At 46.7% G+C, this 25,571-nt stretch overlaps 1 protein-coding gene and 1 long non-coding RNA gene across 5 annotated transcripts in view; both read left to right on the top strand.

Moving 5' to 3' along the window:
• KIF9 (kinesin family member 9) overlaps positions 1–13,527 on the top strand; it is a 36,803-nt gene extending 23,276 nt beyond the window's left edge. For 3 of the 4 annotated variants that reach the window (XM_027523849.1, XM_027523851.1, XM_027523852.1), the window contains 9 exons: positions 711–815; positions 2,048–2,103; positions 2,843–2,933; positions 3,408–3,541; positions 5,090–5,281; positions 6,415–6,629; positions 8,695–8,871; positions 9,171–9,286; positions 9,683–11,176. In XM_027523849.1, the coding sequence (XP_027379650.1) occupies positions 711–815; positions 2,048–2,103; positions 2,843–2,933; positions 3,408–3,541; positions 5,090–5,281; positions 6,415–6,629; positions 8,695–8,871; positions 9,171–9,286; positions 9,683–9,874 (1,278 nt within the window). In that variant the 3' untranslated portion in view covers positions 9,875–11,176. Of the gene's footprint in view, positions 1–710; positions 816–2,047; positions 2,104–2,842; positions 2,934–3,407; positions 3,542–5,089; positions 5,282–6,414; positions 6,630–8,694; positions 8,872–9,170; positions 9,287–9,682; positions 11,177–13,222 lie in introns of those variants that run through there. The other variant, XM_027523850.1, reaches the window with a different exon arrangement.
• Positions 13,528–15,657: 2,130 nt separating this feature from the next.
• Positions 15,658–16,928, top strand: LOC113881044. The gene is made up of 2 exons (XR_003507914.1): positions 15,658–15,789; positions 16,749–16,928. It is a non-coding gene; the product is annotated as an uncharacterized LOC113881044 (long non-coding RNA).
• Positions 16,929–25,571: the final 8,643 nt, after the last annotated feature.

The following is a 25,571-nucleotide window of genomic DNA, read 5'->3' as shown; positions in this document are numbered from 1 at the left end:
AGAGGGTGGGCTGGGTGAGCAGAGGGACTGGGTGGACAGGGGGCCATGTGGGTCAGGGGCTGAGTAGACAGGGGACTGGGGGAACAGAGACTGCAGGGGCAGAAGGGATGTCTGTTGGGCAGAGACCCTGGAAGAACAAGATGTGGGCAGGGCTGTCAGATGGTCAGGGAGCAGAGCCAGGCAGTAGGCAGGGGGATGAAGGGCACGGGCCACAAGCCTGGCAGGTGGGGGTACAGAGGCAGACAGCCTGATGACGGCTCTAAGGTCAGGGAGGTGGATAGGCTGGATGGTTATTAGGGGCAGCAGGGAGCTGGAAGGCAGGGGTGGGGGGGGCAGGACACCTCCAGTGCTGGTCTGAGCTGATGCTCATGGTCCAGAGGGTCTCAAGGCAGAGGCGCCCCCTCCCTCCTGTGGCCCTCATCCCACAGTCTGCTGAGACTCAGCCAGCAGAGCCCCCCGGCTTGGAGGAGCAGGCCCTTGTCTGGCAGCCTTTCCTTCCCTGTCCCACCTGGTTGTCCCGTGCTGACCCAACTACCTGGCCTGTGAGTCAGGCCCTCCCTACCAGGACATGGTGATGAAGGGAGTGGAGTGGCTTGGGTAGCCAGGCTCTCTGCCCAGCCTCCCCACTTTGGTCCTCAGAAAGGTCCCTGCCACCCTGCTTGGGCTCGGGCGCTTGGAGCTTAACAGTACGTCCCTCTTCCTTCTCCAAGGCCAACCGTACCCTCGTGAACTATGACCCTATGGATGAAATCCAGATTGCTGAGATCAACTCCCAGGTGCGAAGGTACCTGGAGGGAACGCTGGAAGAGATTGACGTAAGGAGCCCCTCAGGACCACCATATCCGGCTGGCCAGGGCCTCTGTCTCCATCTCTGATGTATGCTCTGCTAGCCTGGGAACCTCACTGAGAGGGTGCAGGGGGTATAGGGTGGGTGGTGCTGGACTCCTGGCCTCAGGGCCCTTCAGCCCACTGAGGCTGCAAGGCTGTGGGTGCCCCACAGAGTGGCCTACAGCCTTGAACACAGGGGAGGTGGTCCAAGCCTTGACCACGTGGGAGGTAGTCCAAGCCTTGACCATGTGGGAAGTGGTCCAAGCCTTAAATACAGTGGGGGTGGTCCATCATGGGGCCACCAATACAGATCCTAGAGCCAAGCTGCTCTGGGTCGAATCTCAGAGCTCAGCAGTCTCCCTGCTGAGTGGCCTCAGGAAAATGCTCAAGCTCGTGTACTCTGGTGGCCTGACCTGTATGGTGGGGAGGGAAACCGAGCTGGGATGAACTGAGGTACAACACCTCGGAGGCTTATCTGTGGCAGGCAGAGGGAGGGCATTAAAGGATGACGGTCATGCTGGTTGTCTGCAAGGTGGACCCCTCCAGGGCCCATGCTGGAGTGGGCCAAGGAGGAATAAAGCAGCCACAAAGGGAAGGCTCTCAGGGGGAAAGAGGCATTCTGTTTTCAGAGCACATGCTGGCAGACTTCTCATCATGGGGCTCACGGACAGAACCTTGTCCAGCCTGTTACTGTCAGCAGCTGCCAGAGGCAGGCCTGGGACAGCTGAGGGCTCTTCTGATCTTCCTAGGAAGGGCAGCCCCAGAATGACCGAGGCGTCAAGGCTAATGCTAGAGGGCATTGGGGTCAAGAGAGGCTGATGGTCTTCCTTCAGCCGCAGGTGTGTGCATTTGTCTGTACCCACACAGAATGGTTCATGATGGATCCTTTTGGAAGCAGGAGAGAGCTGAGGACAGTTAATTTTATTTAGATGTTTTCTTAGAACCTTCAAGAACTAGAGTCATTTCAGTTTTATATAAATCTTCAGTCAGAAAAGGTGATTTTTTTATAGCCTCAATAAATAGTTTCCAAACTACTAATCAAGGGTTTCTCTGTTCTTGAGGAGGGCTTGACTGCCACTTTGCTGAGAGGGTGTTGGTACATGTCCCCTTCTTGAGACATATGGTCCAAGGCTTAGTCAAGGGGTCCTGATTTCTCTACAGACACAGCCTTAGTTCCGTGGTGCCCCTGGTCTAACCTCTGCCTTGGTATCCTCTCCAGATAATCAACCTCAGACAGATCCAGGAGGTGTTCAACCAGTTTCGGGTGGTGCTGAGGTAAGGGACCCACCACACCCACCCAGTCCTGCATCAGGCTGCCATTCTCCTTTCCCATGGTCTGGGTGCCGGCCTCCAGGTGCTCTGCCTTCTGTCTGGTGTGCGCAGAGCCGGATCAGAGGCCTCTGGGTATGGCAGCCCCGGGTGACCCCAGCAGTCTGCCACTGAGCTCTCAGGTCCTCCTACCCTTCCCTTCCCCTGGAAGTGGGGACAGCCCCCCTTTTGAAGGCTATGCAGAGAGGAGGTAGTCACTGGTTTCCTGAGTTTGTTCACTGGACAGGAGGTTTTTATGTGGCCAAAGCAGGGTGTTTTGATGCTCCTGGCACCCTCTTCCCCACCTCAAGAGGGATTTGTGGTTTTCTGGGATACAGACATACCTGTAGCCTGACTGGCTCATGCTGGGTGTTATCACAGAAGCTGGGCACGTGATTCCGAAGGGCCAGTTAGAGACAGATCGGGATGCATGATGCAGGCTTGGGGTCCTTGTCAAAGGTCATCTTACAGCAGCTGTCCTTGACACATAGGGTGACCCCTGTGGATTTGGAGACTGGACAGTGGGTACATGCTTTGGGGAGTGGGGAGCGGGGAGTGAGCGTGTTCTGTCTGGTCTGGTTCACGATGAGGGTGTGGCTCTGTCTCAGGGGCCACACACAAATAATTTCTAACTCCAGAACTTGGTGCTGCCCAGGGGGCTCAGCTTGCCCCAGGTGCGAGGGGTTCTTTCACTCTGTCTCCCAAGCCAACAGGAACAGGAAGTGGAGTCCACTTTGCGCAGGAAGTACACCCTCATAGACAAGAATGACTATGCAGCTATCTCTGCTGTCCAGAAGGTAAGCACGCCTGCCTCTTGCCGACAAGACTCACATCAGAGTTTTGCATTCCCAGATCTTGCCAGAGGCAACGAGTGTCCTACATTAAAGCAGATCTAGGGTTGTAACAGGTAAAGGTTAACACCAGCATGAGCATGGAATGACCCATGCAAGAGTCAACCACGTATGAATTCAAAATGATCTCTATAAATTGGAGATGTGCCCAGCAGCAAACAAGACAATTCCCACAGTTAGGTTGGAAATGGGCCTCAGGAGTCTCAGAGTATGGATGAGACACCCAGCTATGAGAACAGTTGGTGAGACACTGGATGTTTGGTGGGGTGGTCAGAGACAGCTGGCGTGGGGACAGCCTGAAGTGACATCCGCAGGAGCCACATCTTGGTGTGTGGGTTGAACATGTCCATATACACCAGGGTCCCCCAGGGGCCTGAACACTTGATCTGACCTGCAGACCTGTGACTGGCCTCTGTCCAGGCAGGGCTCGTAGATGCTGACGGCCACCTAGTGGGTGAGCCTGATGGACAAGGCTTCGGACTTGGAGTCGCCCCTTTCTCTACCAAACCCGGGAAGAAATCCAAGTCCAAGAAGATGTTTAAAGAGCAGCTTAGGTGAGTAACGTTCCTGATGCTCCTGCTGATCAGCACCTTGCCCTCCTTGGCTGGTGAAGTGAGGACACAGCTGTCCCTCCCTTCCCCCAGTCTTAGTGATGGGGTGGGGTGGTCACAATGGCCATCACCCCTGCCAATACTAACAGTGTCTGTTGGGCCCAGGCTGGGACTGCTCATCTGTCATGCTCACAGCGGTTCTGTGAGGTGGGAGTTGACATCTCCAGTTTACTAATGAGGAAACCAAGGCTCAGAGAGGGGAGGTCATTCCAAGGTCACACTGCTGAGAAGTGGTAGAGTGGAAATGAGATGCTGGGCTGCCACTTGCCCATTGGTACTTCACGTGGAAACCCACCCCACCACCACATTCCTTCTGTGACCCAGCTAATTGGCACCCATGTCGCATAAAAACCCCAGCTCACCTTGCAGGCAAGACACATTTGTGGGTGCAGGGTGGGAGGAATGTCAAGCTTCCCTTAATGAGCCAGCGTCTCTGGGAAGTGCTGTGTTGTGGTGGACACAGCCCCCACTCTGAGGGTAACTCCTGGGCTCACCTCCTTGCTGTGTACTTCTCTCACCCAAGAGGGTCACCTTCTGTAGGCATAAGAGCTTCTCTGCCTCGGTTTCCTCCCCCTAAGTGGGAATAATAATAATAGCAGCATTAGTCACTGGGGTGGTTTTGAGGATAAGTGAGTAAACGCAGTCCCCGTCCCTGGAAGACTTCAATACCAACATGTTGTTAACCATCATTACCTTTTCCTTGGGAAAGGACATGGGTCAACGCTGATGGTAGCAAACCGTCACGTGCAGGACTGGCGTCGGGTAGCGGGGCATCCTGGCCTCTTCCTGCCTCTTCAGGCAGGGCACTCACCCCCTCTGTGCGGCTGTCAGGCAATCAGTGTGACAGTTGATCGAGGCTTGGGCCCCAGGCCACACCTGTTGCAAGAAAACCAGAGAAGGAAGCAGTCACAGAGGGAGCCACGCATCCTTCCTTCAGTTCAGCCCTGCTCTCACGTGCCTCTCGGGAGGCAGGGCCCTGGGCACCATCACGTGGAGAGGGATGGCTCTTTTCCCGGGAGCTGGTGTGGGCACTGATGGTAGGTGGGCGAGCGGGTCGTGGGCTGGTCAGAGCAGGGGTGCAGACGTGTCTGTCTTTATTGCTGGGCCTCAGACAGACGCGCCCAGGGTGAGGGCTCTGCTTTCCTTCCCAGGGGCACCTGTGTGACTCCTGCCTCAGCAGCCAGGATGTTCCTTAGAGCCTGTGGCCCACCCCAAGGTCCTCATGCTTCCAAACTGGAGACTCCCCGTTCCTCCCAGGTTTCTCCTGGGAGGAATGCGGAGTCTCCTGGGAGGTTTCTCGCCAGGAGACAAATGCTCCCCTCCTCCTCCCCACGTGCATGGCTTAGGGCTGTACTCTCCGCCCTTTGGCTGAGGTGTGTGTTAAGACCGGAGCTGAGTGGGATGGGGCTCTGGTGTATGAGTGTTGAGCAAGATTACTCCCCTCAGCATCAGAGACACTGAGCCCGGGGTCTCCCTCCCTTCTCCTTCCAGCTCCTCAGCAAGAAAGGAGGGTGCCAGCAGCCCTCTGAGTGGCAAGGACTTGGATGTTTCCACCTCCAAGACCCAGCTGACCCCGTCCTCCAAGGATGGGGATGTCAAAGACATGGTTGTGCGGGACCGGGAGACCTCCAATACTGAGCCCCTGGCCTCTGACTCCCCAAAGGAGGAATTACGCCCACCCAGGTGACCATCTAATGCTAGCTCCTGCGCCAGATCATACAAAAGCAGACTATGACGTGGAAAGAGCACCTGCAGAGAGAAGAGAGCTAAACAAGGGTGACAGGCAAAGACTAGGAGCATACCCCCAAGGAGAAACGTGGTGGCTTATACAGGCGCACACTGGCTCAACCTCAGGAGCCACCCAAGGTGCAGGGACACGCAAAATCATTTTAGACCCTCCAAACAGCAATTATTTAAATAATTAAATTTGCACGTTATGGCTAAGTACTGTATTCAAAAGATACAAAATTCTCAAGTGTGAGACCCTTCCTCCAGCTACCCAGTTCCTCTCCCCGGTCAGTCAGTAATTGAGTTTTTAGGAATCTGTCCTGAGGAAATAATAAAGAGATTTAGACAAAAATTTATATTAAAAGATTGTGTCATTAATTTAAAAAGCAAAAGGAAAATTTTTTTGGTAACACCTTCAGTAGTCAACATTAGGGAAAGGGCACCAAGTGAATGATTCTCTCTGCCCTTGAAATGTACACAGATGTACATGAAGAATTTTTCTCTAGCTTGTGAACATTTCCAAACATTCAGAGAAGTTGAAAGATCTGTATAGTGAACACCCTCCTGATTGTACTGTTACTGTAGTATTTCATCATGTGTCTTTCTTTCCATCTTTTCATCCATCTTTTTTTTTTAAACGGATTTCAAACTCAGTTGCAGACAATCTACCTTCACCTACATGGCACTTCATCTTACATCTAGTTAATAATAACTAGGATTCTCAAAGAGTTTTTAATAGCATGAAAGAATGCTTCTGCGAAGGATGCAGAATTATATATACTGCATGATCCAAATATTAAAAAGTGTATCAAATAAATTCCTGAAGGAGATACATTAAAGTGTGGTTGCCAGTAGGTAATGAGTGGTATTTTGTTTTTTTATTTTTCCTTATTTTCATTTTCTGCAGTGGGCTGAATAGAACAGAGATGAGAGAATGATTCCTATACAGTTTACCTCTCATTTAGGGTAGGTGGTACCCAGGAATTCTGACCTCCAGCTCACAGAAGCTCCAGGGAAGAAATGTAAAGTGCCCGGTGGCTCCAAGACAGCTGCCCCTTTTCTCCCTTCATCTCCCTCTCCATCTTCAGGCCTAGCACCCCACCCGCCAAGCCTGTGGCCTTTGAGGACTTTAAGAATGAGCGGGGTAGTGAGATCAACCGCATCTTCAAAGAAAACAAATCCATCTTGAACGAACGGAGGAAAAGGGCCAGCGAGACCACACAGCGCATCAATGCCATCAAGCGGGAGATCGACATGACCAAAGAGGCACTCAATTTACAGAAATCACTACGAGAGAAGCAAGGTGAGCATGCTGAGAAGGTAGTTGGGGGACAGTGGGATCTCAGTCATCCTGCTTGGGATGGGCAGACGTGGGCACTGGAGGACCAAGTTGGAAGGGAGCCGCAGGGGATGCCGGGGTGCACCCTTCATCCCTGGGGCATCACTTGGCTCTGGCCAGCCCTGGGGAGCTAGAGTCCTTCTTTGTCCCTCTGCCCACACCTTCTTTAAATATGTGCTTAGTCGCTCAGTCGTGTCTGACTCTTTGCAACCCCAGGGATTGTGTGTTGTCCATCAGGCTTCTCTGTCCATGGGAATTCTCCAGGCAAGAATACTGGAGTGGGTTGCCACGCCCTTCTCCAGGTCTTTGAATATACAACTCCTTATTATATATTTGAACTCCGGGAGTTGGTGATGGACAGCGAGGCCTGGCATGCTGTGATTCATGGGGTTGCAAAGAGTCAGAAATGACTGAGCGACTGAACTGAACTGAACTGAACATATATTTACATATTTTAAATCATATGCATATTATGCTGATATATCACTTACTCCTCAATATGCCTGGAAAATGTTTATTTTTAAAGGATGGGAAGAAGAAAAAATAAGCAGTATTTTTAAATAGTTAAACTTTTATGAATATCAGAAAACATTTTTGCCCTTCCCTACCCCCCAAGCAGTTGTTTTCCCATTGGTTGGTAAAATACCAAGTAAAATAACTTTTATCTTAAGGGAACAGATCAAGTAGTTCATTTTTTAACATACCTGCTAGGTACCTTGACTGGCAGCCACTTGTCAGCCCAGAGTGGTCATTTGGGACATTAGACATGAGACATGTCTTCCATGAAAGAAAAATGAAAATCATCTTAAGTTCAACTCTTAGAAATTTTTTTCTTTGGAGATAATCAGAGAACCTCTGGGAAGTATAAGAGATGTTATCACTCCCTATCTCAACAGAGTACCGTAAAGTCTCTGTGATGGATTTTTGGGCCTTTCCTGGCAGTCCAGTGGTTCTTCAGTGCTTCCAATGCAGGACGAGTGGGTTTGATCCCTGGTCAGGGAACTAAGATCACACATTCCCCATGGTACAGCTCAAAAAAAAAAAAAAAAGATTTGTGTCTATCAAGTAACCACACTGGGACTGGCCCACAGCCCGCTGATCAGGTTGCTCTGCAGTGAAGGTGAGGGAAACTCTGGCCTCCCCGCTGCAGACACCTTGAATTGGAGCCCTTGCCTCTCCATGGATGGTGTCAGTGACACCATGTGCCTCACTTCCCCTCTGTAAACATCAGCGGAGGTGCTAACGCCTTCCCAGGTACTGGGGACCGCCTCAGGCACCCTGGCCGCACACCTCAGTCACACACAGGACTAACTCTCCAGGAGCCTGGGCTTGGTGTATGACTGTGATGCCTTTGCTGGACTTTCAAGTGCTATAGGCAGTAGACCGCCAGGTGAGTGGCTCCACAGGTAATTCTATCTTAACCCAACAACCCTCATCAAACTGACAGCCCTTAAAAAGGACTGTGCAAAGAGACCATGAGTGGAGGACATAAGACTCATAGGATGACCGACCCCTCCCTCCTGGAGCCCTCTGTCAGCCACCAGACACAATACAGATGTCTGATGCTTTCTAAAAGGTAGCTGGTGAATGCTGAAGTTAAAGAGGACAATTTGAAATTTGGGTTTATATCTACTGTTAATAAGGAATCTTGCCCAACTGCCTTGTGGTACTAGCCAGTCGTGGCAGCTTGTTTATATAACTTATGAAAAAGATAAACACCTGTATAATAGAGGTATTTACTGGATATTCTGGTTAATGGGGTTTAAGATCAAAATAACCATAGAATGTGGGCCATCTGTACCATTTCCTCTACTCGCCTCTCCTGTGGTCCCCTCACCTGAGCTCCCTCTCCCTGTGAGACCTGTCCTGGTAGCCCAGCCTTCTCATGCCTTGTCCACCTCTTCGCTGCACTGCCAGCCCTTCCCCTCGCCCTGTGTTCATGCTTTGCCAGCACTGCCCTCTCTGACCACCTTCTTTCCTGCACCCCAGGTGGGCCCCTCATTCCCTGACCTCCTCCATCCCCTTGCAGGTGAATATGAAAACAAAGGGCTGATGATCATCGATGAGGAGGAATTCCTGCTGATCCTGAAGCTTAAAGACCTCAAGAAGCAGTACCGGACGGAGTATCAGGACCTCCGTGACCTCAGGGCTGAGATCCAGTACTGCCAGCACCTGGTGGACCAGTGTCGACACCGCCTGCTCACGGGTGTGCCATTTGGGGAGGTTGGCCAGCCACCTGGGGTTCCAGGAGGCTCAGGGCAGGGCCACAGCCTGGATTCTAGAAGTGGCTTCTGAACTTCTCTGTGGCAGAGGCAGGGGGACAGGGCTTTAGATGTGTTTCCAGGACTCTGAGGGCAGGAAATGGAGATGGGAAAGGATAAGACCTGGGAGCAGGAAGTGAACAGCGGGCAAGCCCGTGACAGGCACAGGACAGGCACACATAGCCTTGACCTGCTTCCTCGAGACTACCCACCCTCATGATGCTCTCTCTGCATTTCCCTGAAGAATTTGACATCTGGTACAATGAGTCCTTCTTCGTCCCCGAGGACCTGCAGATGGCAGTGAAGCCAGGTGGCAGCATCCGGCCAGGCATGATGCCTCTCAGCAAGATTGTGTCTCTGGTGAGTGGCACAGGGTGGGGGTGGGGATGGTGGACGAGCACAGGGCAGTGCCCCCTGCCCCCTCCACAAGCATAGCAGTGGATGGGCTGGTCCTGGCCTTCCTACAGCTGCCCCAGGCAGGTGGGCAGGCACAGCTCTCTCCTCAGTTTTGGAGGATGAGGACCCAGGAAACACCATGTGCTGCTGCCAACCTTCTTGAGTGGCTCATCTTGTCCTGATGGTGGTTACAGGCATCTGTGATGACACTGGGAAACTTGGGGCTGAAGGACTGTGAGCTCTCCTGATGGAGGTTTGCCAGCCCGATGAGGGTCTGCCCTGATGCCCACCACAGGCCCCGTCAGAGCAGATCCTGATGATGCCAGGCAAAGGGTCTGTGCTGAGTTGGGCTTCTTCTAGGGAGAAGACGACCAGGACAGGTTCAGCCAGCTGCAGCAGACGACGCTGCCCGAGGGCCCTGACTCTGTCTCCTTCTACAATGCCAAAGTCAAGATGGAACAGAAGGTAACTTGGGGGATCTGGGTCTCCAGGAAGGCAAGGCCTCAGGGACCTCAGTACTGGGACACCCAGAGATGGCCCTCCCCACTTTAGAGGCAGAGGGGGAAAACACCAGCCCAAGGAAATCCAGTCACCCAGAGTCAGTGGGTATCTTCTGCCAACTCCAGAGTGGCACACAGTAGTGGTCCCACAGACCTTGGCCAGGCGTGGACATGTCAGTGAGTGCTAAGACAGCCCATGTGTGGTTCACATGCCAGGTCAGGGCCTGGGGCTCCCCTGAGGCCACTGCCTACTGGGGAGAGCCTCTCCGATGGAGGTCTCCGATGGAGGTCTCCGATGGAGGCACGGGCCAGTTATGCTCTCCTTGTGTTAAGTGTGCAGTCTTGGTTCAATCAGCTGTGGCTTGGGGCAGGGTCACCTGCCAATCCTAGTTGCCTGGGCCCACTCCTTCAGCAAGAGGATGGCTTTTCCCAGGCAGCCACTTAGCCTTATGCTGTGAGCATTAAGCTTTATTAACCCTGGCCCCTGAAGGGAGGCCCAGATCAGTGAACAGGGCCCTGCCTCTGTGGAAAGGCAGGGCTCTATGAGAGAGGATGGAGTAAGGTCAACTAGGCGTAGGCAGCCCAGCGGCTTCAGAGATCATTTGACTGTGGCCACTATGCAGGAGCTACCTTATCTGACCACAGAGAGGCCTACCCCTCTCGGCCGAGAGGAGGGGGCATATGAGGTGAGGCAGGGGTTCAACTTTATTCTTTTCCATGTGGATATTCAGTTTTCCCAGTACCGATTGTTGAAAAAATGATTCTTCTGTTGAACTGTTTGGTACCCCTGTTGAAATTCAGCTGACCAAAAATGTGATTGAACTTAAAAACTCTAGGAGTCCTGAATAAGTTGAAATTACTTGGTTCCACTTAGATGGAGTAAGTTGAAATAAATAGTTCCTCTTATATGAAGTAGTCAAAAATCATAGGGGCATGGAGAAGGAAATCGCAACCCACTCCAGTACTCTTGCCTGGAGAATCCCTTGGACAGAGCCTGGTGGGCTATAGTCCATGGGGTCGCAGGGTTGGACCCGAATGAATGACACACTCACAAAATTGAGGAGATGCTTGATGGCACAAGGGTATACTTTATCTACTCTCCCATCTCCTGCAGGAAGCAGGATGGGGCAGGCAGCACCTGGGAGGCAGGATGGCTTGCTCCCCCCATCCCTTCTGGAAGTCTTGGGGTCTCAGTGCCTGCAACAGCTGGCCTTGGACAAATAAAAAACTAAGTTGTTTACTGGAAAAAAAGAATCGTAGGGGCAGAAAATCTAAATGAACATTTCTCCAAAGAAGACATACAGATGGCCAAAAACCATATGAAAAGATATTCAACATCACTAATTACCAGAGAAATGCAAGTCAAAAGTACACTGAGGTATCACCTCACACCAGTCAGCATGATCATCATTAAAAAGTCCACAAACAACATGTTCAACTCATAAAAACAGAGATTAGAATAGTGGTTACCAGGGAATGGGGGTGGAATGTGGGAAACGGGAGATGTTGGTCTAAGGATACAAACTTCCAGTTATAAGATGAGTTGGTTCTGGGGGTCTAATGTATAGAATGGCTATTATAGTTAATAATGCTGTTAATAATATGTCAATAGCTGAAAGTTGCTGAGAGTAGATCTTAAAGGATTTCACCACAGAAAAAGAAATAGTAATTATGTGAAGCGATAGAAGTGTTAGCTAATGCTGTGGTTGCAGTCATTTTGTAATATGTAAGTGTGTCCAGTCAACACATTGTATACCTTAAACGTATGCAGTAGTATATTCTATGGCACTTATATCTCAATAAAGCTGAGGCGGGGGAAGTCTACAGACAATAATGATAAATGCCAGAGTGCGTGTGGAGAAGAAGGCACACTGCTGCACTGTTGGTGGGAATGTAAGTTGGTACAACTGCTGTGGAGAACAGTATTGAGGTCCCTTAAAAAGCTAAAAAAATGTAACAACCATGTGATTCAGCAATCCCACTCCTAGTGGTATATCCAGAGAAAAACATAATCCAAAAGGATACACGCTCCCCAATATTCACTGCAGCACTATTTACAACAGCCAAGACATGGAAGCAACCTAAATGTCCATCGACAGAGGAGTGGATAAAGATGTGGTACGTATTACTCAGCCATAAAAAAAGAATGAAATAATGCCATTTGCAGCAACATGGATGGATTTAGAGATTGTCACATTAAGTGAAGTAAATCAGAGAAAGACAAGTATCATATGATATCACTCATATGTGGAATCTAATTAAAAATGATAAAAATGAACTTATTTACAAAACAGGAACACGCAGATATCAAAAACAAACTTATGATTACTAAAGGGAAAACACAAGGAGGGAGTGATAAATCAGGAGCTTGGGATTAACATACACACACTACCATATATAAAATAGATAATCAGTGAGGAGCTACTGGATAGCACAGGGAACTCAATAGTCTGTGATAACCTATATGAGAAAAGAATGTAAGAAAGAATGAATATATGTATACATAATGTATAACTGAATCACTTTGCTGTATACTTGAAACTAACATAGTATTGTAAATCAAGTATTCGCCAGTAAGTTATTTTAAAAAATAAAACGACTTAAAAATCATAAAGGGAGAAAGTATAATAGTGCTTTTCAGGGTCTAGGGGGAGAGGAGAATGGGGAGTTATTGCTCCATACATATGCCGTTTCAGTTTGGGATGATGAAGTTAGGGAGATGGGTGGTAGTGATGGTTGTACATTATGAATGTATTCAGTACCACCAAACTGTATACTTAAAGATGGCCAAGGCAGAAATTTTTATTTTATGTGTATTTTACCACAATAAAAAATAATTCCAGCTTCAAGTGGAAGTTTCAGTTTCAGTTCAGATTCACCATGTGGGGAATCTAGGACTCACCCCCACACTCCAAGTTGGTGGGTTTGGCATTTGCTTGCTCACTGCCCTGCCCACTGATGTTGTTTCAGCTTCCTTTCCCCACCTGCTTCCCAAGAGCCTAGCAGTGCGTTAAAAGGTAGGATTCATGAACACCTAGTTGATTTGCAGAGGGAAAGCCCTTCAGAGTACATGGGTCCCCCTCCCTCTGGAGAGAAAGCCCTCTTCTTTTCTTTTTTTGAACCTAATTCTTGTGAGAAACTTTCAAGTGAGCCCTTGAAATACGCATGTCTGCTTTTCAACATTTAAAACATTTTATACACTTTAGGATGAAAGAATGAGACAGACTGAATGGAACATTTTTTTCTCACAGAACTGGGATTCATCAAAGGGGGTCCTTGTCCCCAAATGGTGATATCTGCAGGAAGAATGTTGGGTGGATATAGGTGGTGTGGCTTCTGAGGCCTTGCTAGGTCTGCAGGTCCTGATCAGTTCCTATTTTCTCCCCCTTTCTGTGTCCAGCACAATTATTTGAAAACCATGATGGGCCTCCAGCAGGCACACAGAAAATAGGGACTCACGGCCAGTGCATTGAAGGATGAGATCCCCAGTAAGTCCTGCCTGCTCTAGAGAAGGTACCAGCACTCCTGCCCAGACTCCAACCCCTCTGCTCCGAGACTGGGGCCCAGTCCAGGGAACACAGTGGCCTGCCTGACGGAACAGCCTTCAAAGGACACCCTTGACTACCTTCACAGAATGCTTTCGGTTTCAATATGCTGTCTGATATGCAGGGACAGGATAAAACAGCTTTTTGGTTTCGACTTTCAGTGCTCATCCAAGAACTTTTATTTTTGGTCATGCCACATGGCACGTGGGATCTTGGTCCCAATCCCACCCCCAGGGATGAAACCTGTGCTCCCTGCAGTGGAAGCACCTTAACCACTGTATCACCAAGGAAGTCCCCAAATAACTTTATTTCCTATCTGGGAGGATGTCTTCCCTATGCAGAGGTGGGGTCCTAACAAGTCTCCAGTTAGAAAGTGGACAAGTAGCCCCTGGCAGGCCTTGGTCCCACTGGTCAGCCTCTTTCCTTTTCTGAATGGCCATCCTGGGGTGAGCTGGGTCTGAGGAGCCCTGGTTCTCATGGCTCAGGCCATAGCTCTCTGTGTTCCTGAGCCAGTTGAAGGCAGAACTCCCTTCTTCAGCAACACGTAGAGGATGGGGTGTAGGTGGAAATGACTGAAAGGCAGGTTTTTATCACAAAATAAGAAGACGCTTAAAATGAGATCATTCCTGCCATGAAATTAGTAGTGAGAACCCCATGGTGGGAGGCTGACAAGGAAACTGCAGAACCTGCACTATTTGCAAGACTGAACTAAATAGTACCTTTCCAATCAAAGGCCCCATGATTCTGCTCTTCAGGCCTTCAGTGAGCAGCTGGATGGGGGCTTCTGTTGAGAGAAGGCTGAAAGGCTTTCCCTGAGGGCTGTCCCTTCTCTCCTGTCCAGCCCCTTTCTCTTTCACTGACTGGCAGGTGCACAGTGGTCCTAAAACAGATTCCCAGAACAGTTGTGAAGTCCCCAAACTTCATTCCCCTTGATGATACATGGGGGCTATCACTGATTGATTAGCACTGACAGTGTGCACACAGCCTTGATGGTCAGTCCTCATGTTTCCTTTAAATGTGGCCAAACGGCAGATGTGTCCAGGCAATATGCATTGTCCCAGCAGCTGGAGGCCTTAGAGTTCAGATTCTTTCCCTTCTCTGGTTGCCCCTGCCATTACCAGGACTTGTTTGGGGTTCCTGGGTCTTTAGAACAGCTCAGAAAATAGAACGTAGTAAAGGTGACTCGGTGGTAAAGAATTTGCTTGCCAATGCAGGAGACCTGGGTTCAGTCCCTGGGCCAGGAAGATCCCCTGGAAAAAGAAATGGCAACCCACTCCAGTATTCTTGCCTGGGAAATCCCACGGACAGAGGAACCTGGCGGGCTATAGTCTAGTTGGTTTTACAAGAGTTAGCAACTAAATAACAACAGAAAACACAGGGGTACATTTTGTTGGGTGCCAAAGGAAGTAGCCGTTTGTAGCATTACAAGCCCCTCTCCTCTTCCCTTCATTTCCCATATGCTAGAATAGCATATGGTATCCTGAACGTCCATGGACAGAACTCCTGGGCAGCCAGACCTGGGGCCTGCAGGCCAGGGCAGGCTTGGCCTCTGTCACGGCAGTTGGTCCCATTTGTTTCTAGCTCATTCATCATTACACAGGCCTCTTTGGTCAGTTCTGGCACAAAAGGAAACAAGTAATCATCAGTGTGGGCAGAGCCACAGGAATAAGCCAGGATGGTGCTCAGTCAACCACCCTCCACACAAACTCCTTAGAGGAGCAGATGCTTCCAACATGACAGGGAGCTAGGGGCATCATGTCCACTCAAATGTGCCTTTTGTTCTAGAAAGTAGTTCCTTCTGAGCTAATCTGACCATCATGGCCATCCCTGAAGGGGACTTCCAGTTCCATCAATATGACAGAATAAGATAACCTGAAGATACTCTGACTACGAACAGAGATGCTGTCTAAAGTATACCATTCTTTTAAATGCAAAGCTAAATTTGTAAAAGAAAGGGAACTGCCAGGACCTGGAGAACTGAAAACCAGAGTGGTCAGTGTCAACCAGCTGTGTCTGGGAGGTGTGTGAGTGGATGGTTGCTCTTGAGTGTTCATGTCCACGTAAGTGTGAGAAATAAGACTTGGCCCCTGGAAACCCACTCCAGTACTCTTGCCTGGAAACTCCCATGGATGGAGGAGCCTAGTAGGCTGCAGTCCACGGGGCCGCTAGGAGTTGGATACGACTGAGTAACTTCACTTTCACTTTTCACTTTCATGCATTGGAGAAGGAAATGGCAACTCACTCCAGTGTTCTTGCCTGGAGAATCCCAGGGACTGGGGGAGCCTGGTGGGCTGCCGTCTCCGGGGTTGCAGAGTCAGACACGACTGAAGTGACTGAGCAGCAGCAGCAGCAGCAGCAGCATGCCTCATATGAAGATGGAAATAGAACTCCTTGCAGAAAGGTGGCGTTATCTGATAAAGAGGTAAGCTAGAAAAAATTTTCCCACTGCATGGAGAAATGAGAGAAATCCAAAAGGGACATTTTTTCTTATTTTAGGAGGCAAAAATGGAACAAGAGTTTTCCAACTGCAGAATGAATGATCTTGGTACAAATTGGGCTCCCAGTCCCTGGAGCAGATAAACTGAGAGCATAGAGAATGTGGTCACAGATGTGGCCAGGCACATGAAATACCCATTATTTGTTCCTGTTCATAACTTCCATGAAAAATTCTCTTTTAACAAGAGATAAATGGACATTATTCTTCAGTGTTGGAGAATCAACTGGCTCATGTTTTCTGGAGGAAAATTAGGCAGTGTATTTCCAGAGCCTTAACAACATATACTGGTACACACTTTATGCATTAGTATAAACTTTTTGGACAAAAATTTGGCCATATCTTTAACAACTGTGTGTAACAGATGTGTACCATAAACATATTTTGTCAAATGCAAATGTAAATTATTTTATTGTAAAATTATTTCAAAATATTATTATATAGTAATCATTTATTTTATAGATAATTATAATTATTTTATTTATTGCCAGATTTTGTAAGTTTTACATTTTAATACTCATGGGTACCATGATTTCCAAGTACCATGGGCTGGTCAATTACTGTGTGTACTTCTGAGATACTAAATAGTCATTCATTTTCAGCATTGAGTAAAGAAGCCAGACTTATTTCTGTAGGTTCTACAGTAAAGTGTTCAGCTGACAGTGATGCTGTCATCAAGTTATTAAAGTTTCCTTCCTTTCTAATAGTGAACTGACTGGGTAAAGATTTATCTCCTTTTCAATTCCTGGACTTGATGCTAGGTTGATGATACAATTTCACTGAAGCAAACACACAAACTGAAGCGTTTTGCTTTACTTGAAGGAAACACTAAATATCAGAGGTAACACTGCTATTTTCACTTACATATTTTTATTTCTGATGTATAGATTCCATTGACTTTGGACCTAGAACTGTTGCTGTGGAGCAAGGGGATTTGAGTTTAAGAAAACAAAATTGTCTATGAATATCTACGTGGTACTCAGCTTCCATTGCATACACACCAACTGCAGCACTTTTCCTGGAGTGACAACATAGGAGAATCTTCAGAGCAGGGTTTCTGCCGCCAATACAGGAGATGCAAGAGATGTGGGTTCGATCCCCAGGTCAGGAAGATCCTCTGAAGAAGTAAATGACAACCCACTCCAGTATTCTTGCCTGGAAAATCCCATGGACAGAGGAGTCTGGCAGACTACAGTCCATGGGGTTCACAAAGAGGCAGACATGACTGAGCGCACGTGCACACACAGTAAGTAGCACTCTCAAGGTTACTTCTATTGATTAAGTAAGTGAAGTTGCTCAGTCGTGTCTGACTTTGCGACACATGGACTGTAGTCTACCAGGCTTCTCCATCCATGGGATTCTCCAGGCAAGAATACTGGAGTGGCTTACTATTTCCTTCTCCAGGGGATCTTCCCGACCCAGAGATTGAACCCGGGTCTCCCACATTGGAGGCAGACGCTTTAACCTCTGAGCCACCAGGCAGTAAACCTCTCCAAAGGACCCCCTGAAAATCTGTTCAAGTAAAGTTAAATTTAATAAACTTACAGCATTAAAGAGACTGCCAAAGTGTCATAACAATTTCTCAGAAGGGAAAGTCAGAGAGGATATATATAGAGCTTTAGGGCCCAAACGTGGAGGAGGGCATGGCAACGCAATCCAATATTCTTGGCTGGAAGATCCCATGGACAGAGGAGCCTGGTGGGCTACAGCCCATGGGATCACAAAGAGCTGGACACGACTGAGTGATGGCCGAGAGGAGCAACCCCATGTCCAAGGAGTGGTGGCTGCGCCGGCGCAGGAGGGCCAAGAGGAGCTACTCCACGTTCAACGTCAGGAGGAGCGGCTGTGAGGAGATACCCCTCGTCCAAGGTAAGGAGCAGCGGCTGTGCTTTGCTGGAGAAGCCATGAAGACATACCCCATGTCCAAGGTAAGAGAAACTCAAGTAAGACAGTACGTGTTGCGAGAGACATCAGAGGTCAGACAAACCATAATCACAGAAAACCAGTCAATCTAATCACACGGACCACAGCCTTGTTTAACTCAATGAAACTAAGCCATGCCTTGTGGGGCCACCCAAGAAGGGCAGGTCAGGGTGGAGAGGTCTGACAGAATGTGGTCCACTGGAGAAGGGAATGGCAAACCACTTCAGTATTCTTGCCTTGAGAACCCCATGAACAGTATGAAAAGGCAAAATGATAGGATACTGAAAGAGGAACTCCCCAGGTCGGTAGGTACCCAATATGCTACTGGAGATCAGTGGAGAAATAACTCCAGAAAGAATGAAGGGATGGAGCCAAAGCAAAAACAATACCTAGTTGTGGATGTGACTGGTGATAGAAGCAAGGTCCGATGCTGTAAAGAGCAATATTGCATAGGAACCCAATCCAATGGAATGTTAGGTCCATGAATCAAGGCAAATTGGAAATAGTCAAACAGGAGATGGCAAGAGTCGACATTCTAGCAATCAGCGAACTAAAATGGACTGGAATGGGTGAATTTAACTCAGATGACCATTATATCTACTACTGCGGGCAGGAATCCCTTAGAAGAAATGGAGTAGCCATCATGGTCAACATAAGAGTCTGAAATGCAGTGCTTGGATGCAATCTCAAAACGACAGAATGATCTCTGTTTGTTTCCAAGGCAAACCATTCAATATCACAGTAATCCAAGTCTATGCCCCAACCAGTAATGCTGAAGAAGCTGAAGCTGAATGGTTCTATGAAGACCTACGAGACCTTTTAGAACTAACACTCAAAAAAGATGTCCTTTTCATTACAGGGGACTGGAATGCAACAGTAGGAAGTCAAGAAACACCTGTAGTAACAGGCAAATTTGGCCGTGGAATACGGAATGAAGCAGGGCAAAGACTAATAGAGTTTTGCCAAGAGAACGCACTGGTCATAGCAAACACCCTCTTCCAACAACACAAGAGAAGACTCTACACATGGACATCACCAGATGGTCAACACCGAAATCAGACTGATTATATTCTTTGCAGCCAAAGATGGAGCTCTATAGAGTTAGCAAAAACAAGACCGGGAGCTGACTGTGGCTCAGATCATGAACTCCTTATTGCCAAATTCAGACTTAAATTGAAGAAAGTAGGGAAAACCACTAGACCATTCAGGTATGACCTAAATCAAATTCCTTATGATTATACAGTGGAAGTGAGAAATAGACTTAAGGGACTAGATCTGATAGAGTGCCTGATGAACTATGACGGAGGTTCGTGACATTGTACAGGAGACAGGGATCAAGACCATCCCCATGGAAAAGAAATGCAAAAAAGCTGTCTGGGGAGGCCTTACAAATAGCTGTGAAAAGAAGAGAAGTGAAAAGCAAAGGAGAAAAGGAAAGATACAAGCATCTGAATGCAGAGTTCCAAATAGCAAGGAGAGGTAAGAAAGCCTTCCTCAGTGATCAGTGCAAAGAAATAGAGGCAAACAACAGAATGCGGAAGACTAGAGATTTCTTCAAGAAAATTAGAGATACCAAGGGAACATTTCATGCAAAGATGGGCTCAATAAAGGACAGAAATGGTATGGACCTAACAGAAGCAGAAGATATTAAGAAGAGGTGGCAAGAATACACAAAACTGTACAAAAAAGATCTTCAAGACCAAGATAATGACAATGGTGTGATCACTCACCTAGAGCCAGACATCCTGGAATGTGAAGTCAAGTGGGCCTTAGAAAGCATCACTACGAACAAAGCTAGTGGAGGTGATGGAATTCCAGTTGAGCTATTTCAAATCCTGAAAGATGATGCTATGAAAGTGCTGCACTCAATATGCCAGCAAATTTGGAAAACTCAGCAGTGGCCACAGGACTGGAAAAGGTCAGTTTTCATTGCAATCCCAAAGAAAGGCAATGCCAAAGAATGCTCAAACTACCTCACAATTGCACTCATCTCACACACTAGTAAAGTAATGCTCAAAGTTCTCCAAGCCAGGCTTCAGCAATATGTGAACCGTGAACTTCCTGATGTTCAAGCTGGTTTTAGAAAAGGCAGAAGAACCAGAGATCAAATTGCTAACATCCACTGGATCATGGAAAAAGCAAGAGAGTTCCAGAGAAGCATCTATTTCTGCTTTATTGACTATGCCAAAGCCTTTGACTGTGTGGATCCCAATAAACTGTGGAAAATTCTGAAAGAGATGGGAATACCAGACCACCTGACCTGCCTCTTGAGAAACCTGTATGCAGGTCAGGAAGCAACAGTTAGAACTGGACATGGAACAACAGATTGGTTCCAAATAGGAAAAGGAGTACATCAAGGCTGTATATTGTCACCCTGCTTATTTAACTTATATGCAGAGTACATCATGAGAAATGCTGGGCTGGAAGAAGCACAAGCTGGAATCAAGGTTGCCGGGAGAAATATCAATAACCTCAGATACACAGATGACACCACCCTTATGGCAGAAAGTGAAGAGGAACTAAAAAGCCTCTTGATGAAAGTGAAAGAGGAGAGTAAAAGAGTTGGCTTAAAGCTCAACATTCAGAAAACGAAGATCATGGCATCCGGTCCCATCACTTCATGGGAAACAGATGGGGAAACAGTAGAAACAGTGTCAGACTTTATTTTTTTGGGCTCCAAAATCACTGCAGATGGTGACTGCAGCCAGGAAATTAAAAGACGCTTACTCCTTAGAAGGAAAGTTATGACCAACCTAGACAACATATTCAAAAGCAGAGAGAAACATTACTTTGCCAACAAAGATCGGTCTAGTCAAGGCTATGGTTTTTTCAGTGGTCATGTATGGATGTAAAAGTTGGACTGTGAAGAAAGCTGAACGCCAAAGAATTGATGCTTTTGAACTGTGGTGTTGGAGAAGACTCTTGAGAGTCCCTTGGACTGCATGGAGATCCAACCAGTCCATTCTGAAGGAGATCAATCCTGGGTGTTCTTTGGAAGGACTGATGCTAAAGCTGAAACTCCAGTACTTTGGCCACCTCATGCGAAGAGTTGACTCATTGGAAAAGACTCTGATGCTGGGAAGGATTGGGGGCAGGAGGAGAAGGGGACGACAGAGGATGAGACGGCTGGATGGCATCACTGACTCGATGGCCGTGAGTTTGGGTGAATTCCGGGAGTTGGTGATGGACAGGGAGGCCTGGCGTGCTGCGATTCATGGGGTCGCAAAGAGTCGGACACGACAGCAACTGAACTGAACTGAGTGACTAATATACACACAGGACCCAAACTGGGTAGATTTAAGGAACGTCTTGCAAAGCAGGAAACTGACTGAAATTTGGCAGAGTTTATAACAATAATTTTGGATTGATAGGCACTGTGAGGCAATAGCCTTTAAGCAAGTATTGATGAGTAAAATGCTAGTTTTGACAAGTAAGCTCTTTCTGTTAGTTCACAGTCTTCTAGGATCAAGTATTTACTGAAGCAAAGAGCCAAGTTATTTTTGTGTGTTCTCAGTGTATAAGGACAGGAAAGTATGCCTAGTCCCATTTTTTTTTTTTTTTAACTTAAACCCAAAGAGAGGAAATTAAATTGGTTTCAGTTCCCTTTATCAGGTTCCTGCAAACTATTTTTGTTGTAAGCAAGCATTGGTTGTTATTAAGTCCTACTATGCTGGTATTATCAAAAAATAGTGATAAGGCTTCTTGTTATCCTGTTGCACCTAATGGCTGCAGTTTCTTGTTTGAGCAAATTGTGTATGTGTGACAAGACAGTTCCTGAATCTAAGACAGGTCAAGTAATTCTTGGCCTAAAGAAAAGTGATGAAAGTCGTCCATTCTCTGCCTTTCACCAACACATCCTTACTCTGAAGAAACTGCTGAAGGCTACAGACAAAACACTATATGCTTATGACTCCAAAACTGCCCACGATCTTTACCATGTGTGTTCCATTGTCGAGGACACTTATCAGATATTTTCTTCATTGATTTTCCATGCTACTTACTTAACCAGATTTGCTGTTAGCCCAGAAACCTTTTGATCACTATATTAGTTTTCTACTGCTGTTGTAACAGATTGTGTGTGCGTGCTCTGTTGTGTCTTACTCTTTGTGACCCCACGGACTGTAGCCTGTCAGGCTCCTCTGCCCATGGAGTTTTCCAGGCATGAGTACTAGAACCAGTTGCCATATCCTACTTCAGATCTTCCCGACCCAGGGATTGAACCCACATCTCTTGCATCTCCTGCACTGGCAGGCGGATTCTTTATCATTGAGCCACCAGGGAAGCTCTGGTAACAAATTACCACAAACTTAATACCTTGAAACAATACAACTTTACTATTTTATAGTTTGAAGTCTGATATGGGGCTAAAATGAATGTAACAAAAGGGAAGAATCCATTTCTTTGCCTTTTCCAGTTTCTAGAAGCTGCCTATATTCCTTGACTTGTGGCCCCTTTACTCCATCTTCAAAGCCATCTGTCTGACTGTTTTTCCATAGTCTTGACTCCCTCTGACCCTCCTTTTCAGCTTCCTTCTTGTCCCCATCCAGATAATCCAGGATAAGCTATTTTAATATCATCTGATTAGCAAACTTGATTCTGTCTGCATCTTTGATCCCCTTTTGCCATGTAAATTACCATATTCACAGCCTTCAGATATTAGAAATGGACATCTTTGGGGGAGGGCATTATTCTACAAACCAGAGTCAATAGTAAAGCAGGAATTTTGTTGACATCCAGGCTACCACTGATGAGAAGGTTAAGGAAATCAGAAGTGATCACAAGGCAAGCATTTTGATATTTGGCTAAAGCCAAACTTAAAAATCAGATTTTGGTAGAATACCAACACTGAGACTGAACTTCAGTACATTCCTAACACCTAGAAATCCACTTCTAGAAATTTATCCTACAGAATTACACATGTGAAAGTTCTACTAACAAGAGGTATTTACTGCCACCAAATTTATGAGAGAAAAACTGTAAGCAACTTAAATGTCTGTCCACACAGAATGGCTGACAAAATAAACCTATATTCTGGAATATTTTGCAACTTAAAATGAGGTAAACTTATACACCAGGAGGATATTCATGATCTACTGTACTTTTTATAAAAGAGCAAGCTTTGGAACAGTATGCATAATAGGATACCGTTTTACCTTTTATGAGCATGTGTGTGTGTGTGTGCGTGCACACACATAGTGTGAGAACACGCAGAGAAAAAAGGCTGGAAGAGTATATACCTATCAGCAATATAACTTCTGTGTTGTTTGAATTTTCACCATGAGCAGGCATCACTTCAGTTTATCCCTTGAACCAGAAATTCTAATTCTAGGAAATTTACTAATGAAAACATCATGGTGGTGAACAGATTTCTCTGCAAGGATAAACACCCCTGTATATGAGAGCGAACAACTGTTAGCACCCAAAATGAAGAGGGGATTGATTAAAGGAGTTGTACATTTATACTACGGAGGAGTATATAGCCATTAAAAATAAAGATAATTTACAAAACAGAAATAGACTCACAGACATAGAAAAAAAAACGTATGGTTACCAAAGGGGAAACGTGGGGGAGGGATAAATTTGGAGTTTGAGATTAAAATATACACATTACTCTATGTAAAACAGATAAACAACAAGGGCCTACTGTATAGCACAGGGGACTATACTCAATATCTTACGTTAGCCTATAATAAAAAAGAAACTAAAAGACCATATATATATATATATATACACATATATATATATATAAATATATATATATGGCTTCCCAGGTGGTGCAGTGGTAAAAAATCTGCCTGCTAACGCAGGAGGTGAAAGAGATATGGGTTGTGGGTTCGATCCCTGGGTCAGGAAGATCCCCTGTAGCAGCAAACAGCAACCCACTCCAGTATTCTTGCCTTGAAAATTCAATGGACAGAGGAGCCTGGTGGGCTACAGTCCATGTTGCAAAGAGTTAAGACAAGACTGTGTGTGTGCGTGCGCACGTGTGCGCGCACACACACACACATATCTCTATATATATCTCAATCACTTTACACTTGAAACTAACATAACATTGTAAATCAATTATATTTAATAAAAATTAAATTACCCACACTATAAAGACTGACAGATATACTATTACATAAAAATACTATAAAACATTATGTATAATGTATGCCATTTCACTCAAATATATACACAAATAATTATTATGCAAATCTGATCAGCAGCTATCTATGTAGGGTGGAATGATGGGTGATTTTTACTTATGATTTTTTTGGAAGAGAGGAGGATGTCAGAGATGGGAGCTCTAGTTCTACACTTCTCTCAGCGTTGAATTTCTAAGGACAATATACGTATTAAGGACCCACAGTTTTGAAGTGTGACTCATTTGAAAAGACCCTGGTGCTGGGAAAGATTAAGGATAGGAGGAGAAGGGGACGACAGAGGATGAGATGGTTGGATGGCCTCACCGACTTGATGGACATGGGTTTGGGTGAACTCCAGGAGTTGGTGATGGACAGGGAGGCCTGGCATGCTGCAGTTCGTGGGGTTGCAAAGAGTCAGACACCACTGAGCGACTGAACTGATACCGAACTGAGAAATCCTAGAGTAGACATTTTGTCCTGGGTTCCCTGGAGCAGCCACTTAGAAATCCTGTGCAGCACTCAGTAATCCCTAAGGGCCCACCAACATGCCCCCTTCTACTTGGTTCCACCGCCTACATGGTGCTACATCCAACATGTATTGCTGCCAACGAGGCACTCTGTCTAACGTGGAATTCCTTTTACGTGCTGTCACCACCAGCACAGTGGTGCATCACAGGACAGCTGCACCACACCGTGGCACTCTATCCAACACGGTGCTACATCCAACATGACATCAGAACCAACAAGGCAACTGAGCTGCAGAGTAACTGTGGCTTGAGGAAATCTCCCGGGCAGTGGAGCTTGAGTTCAGCTTCACTGGCCAGCACATCCCAGTGAGGTGCCAGAACAGAGGCAGAATCCAAGCAGTATACATAGGTTAACAAGGAAGGACCATCCACTCCCCCATTCAAGCTTCCCTACCTAGGATCCCAGAAAGGAGGGTAAGACGAGGAGAATCCCTGGGAGGGGGGCAAATGCTGTAACACAGAGGCAGAGATTTACACACATTTGATATGTGGTTGTTGAGCTTATATACACTACATTTCCCTTTGCCATGTCTGGTTTTCTCCCTTTGTGTGTGGCGGGGAATGTCAAAATATTCAAGCTTATCAACAGCAACAGGTCCTTGGACCTGCATTATACAGATCTGTTGATTACTCTGGGAGCCTCTTACCTTGGCCTTTCTTGAATTTACCCTCAGGAGAGAGGTTTTTCGGGTCTTTCCGGCAGGCTTTTGCGGAATACATTTTTTCTATAACCAACTCTCCCTTTTATAACTTAAGCTCTGCCCTTTTAAAGTCCTTTTCTTTACTAATCAATTTTCAAGGAATATTTTAGTTTACTCATTAACAATGATCACTGCTCTTGACATACACTGCATATTTTTATTGTGTAACACATATTTTAACCACTTTGAAGAAAACAATTTAAGGGAAAAATTCCTCATGTTTCTCCCAACTTAATATGTTAAATTTTTCCAATTCAACTCTGAACTGAAATAATCTGACTCACTCTAATCAGTGTTCTAGTTTCTGCGTTTAAGATGCTATTTAAGCTTGGGATTAATATACACACACTACTATATATAAAATAGATAACCAACAAGGACCTACTGTATAGTACCGGGAACTCTACTTAATATTCTATATTAACTTA

Source organism: Bos indicus x Bos taurus, chromosome 22, assembly GCF_003369695.1.
Source record: "Bos indicus x Bos taurus breed Angus x Brahman F1 hybrid chromosome 22, Bos_hybrid_MaternalHap_v2.0, whole genome shotgun sequence".
In the NCBI taxonomy this organism is placed as follows: Eukaryota; Metazoa; Chordata; class Mammalia; order Artiodactyla; family Bovidae; genus Bos; species Bos indicus x Bos taurus.
This window is presented reverse-complemented; position numbering and strand designations above follow the sequence as displayed.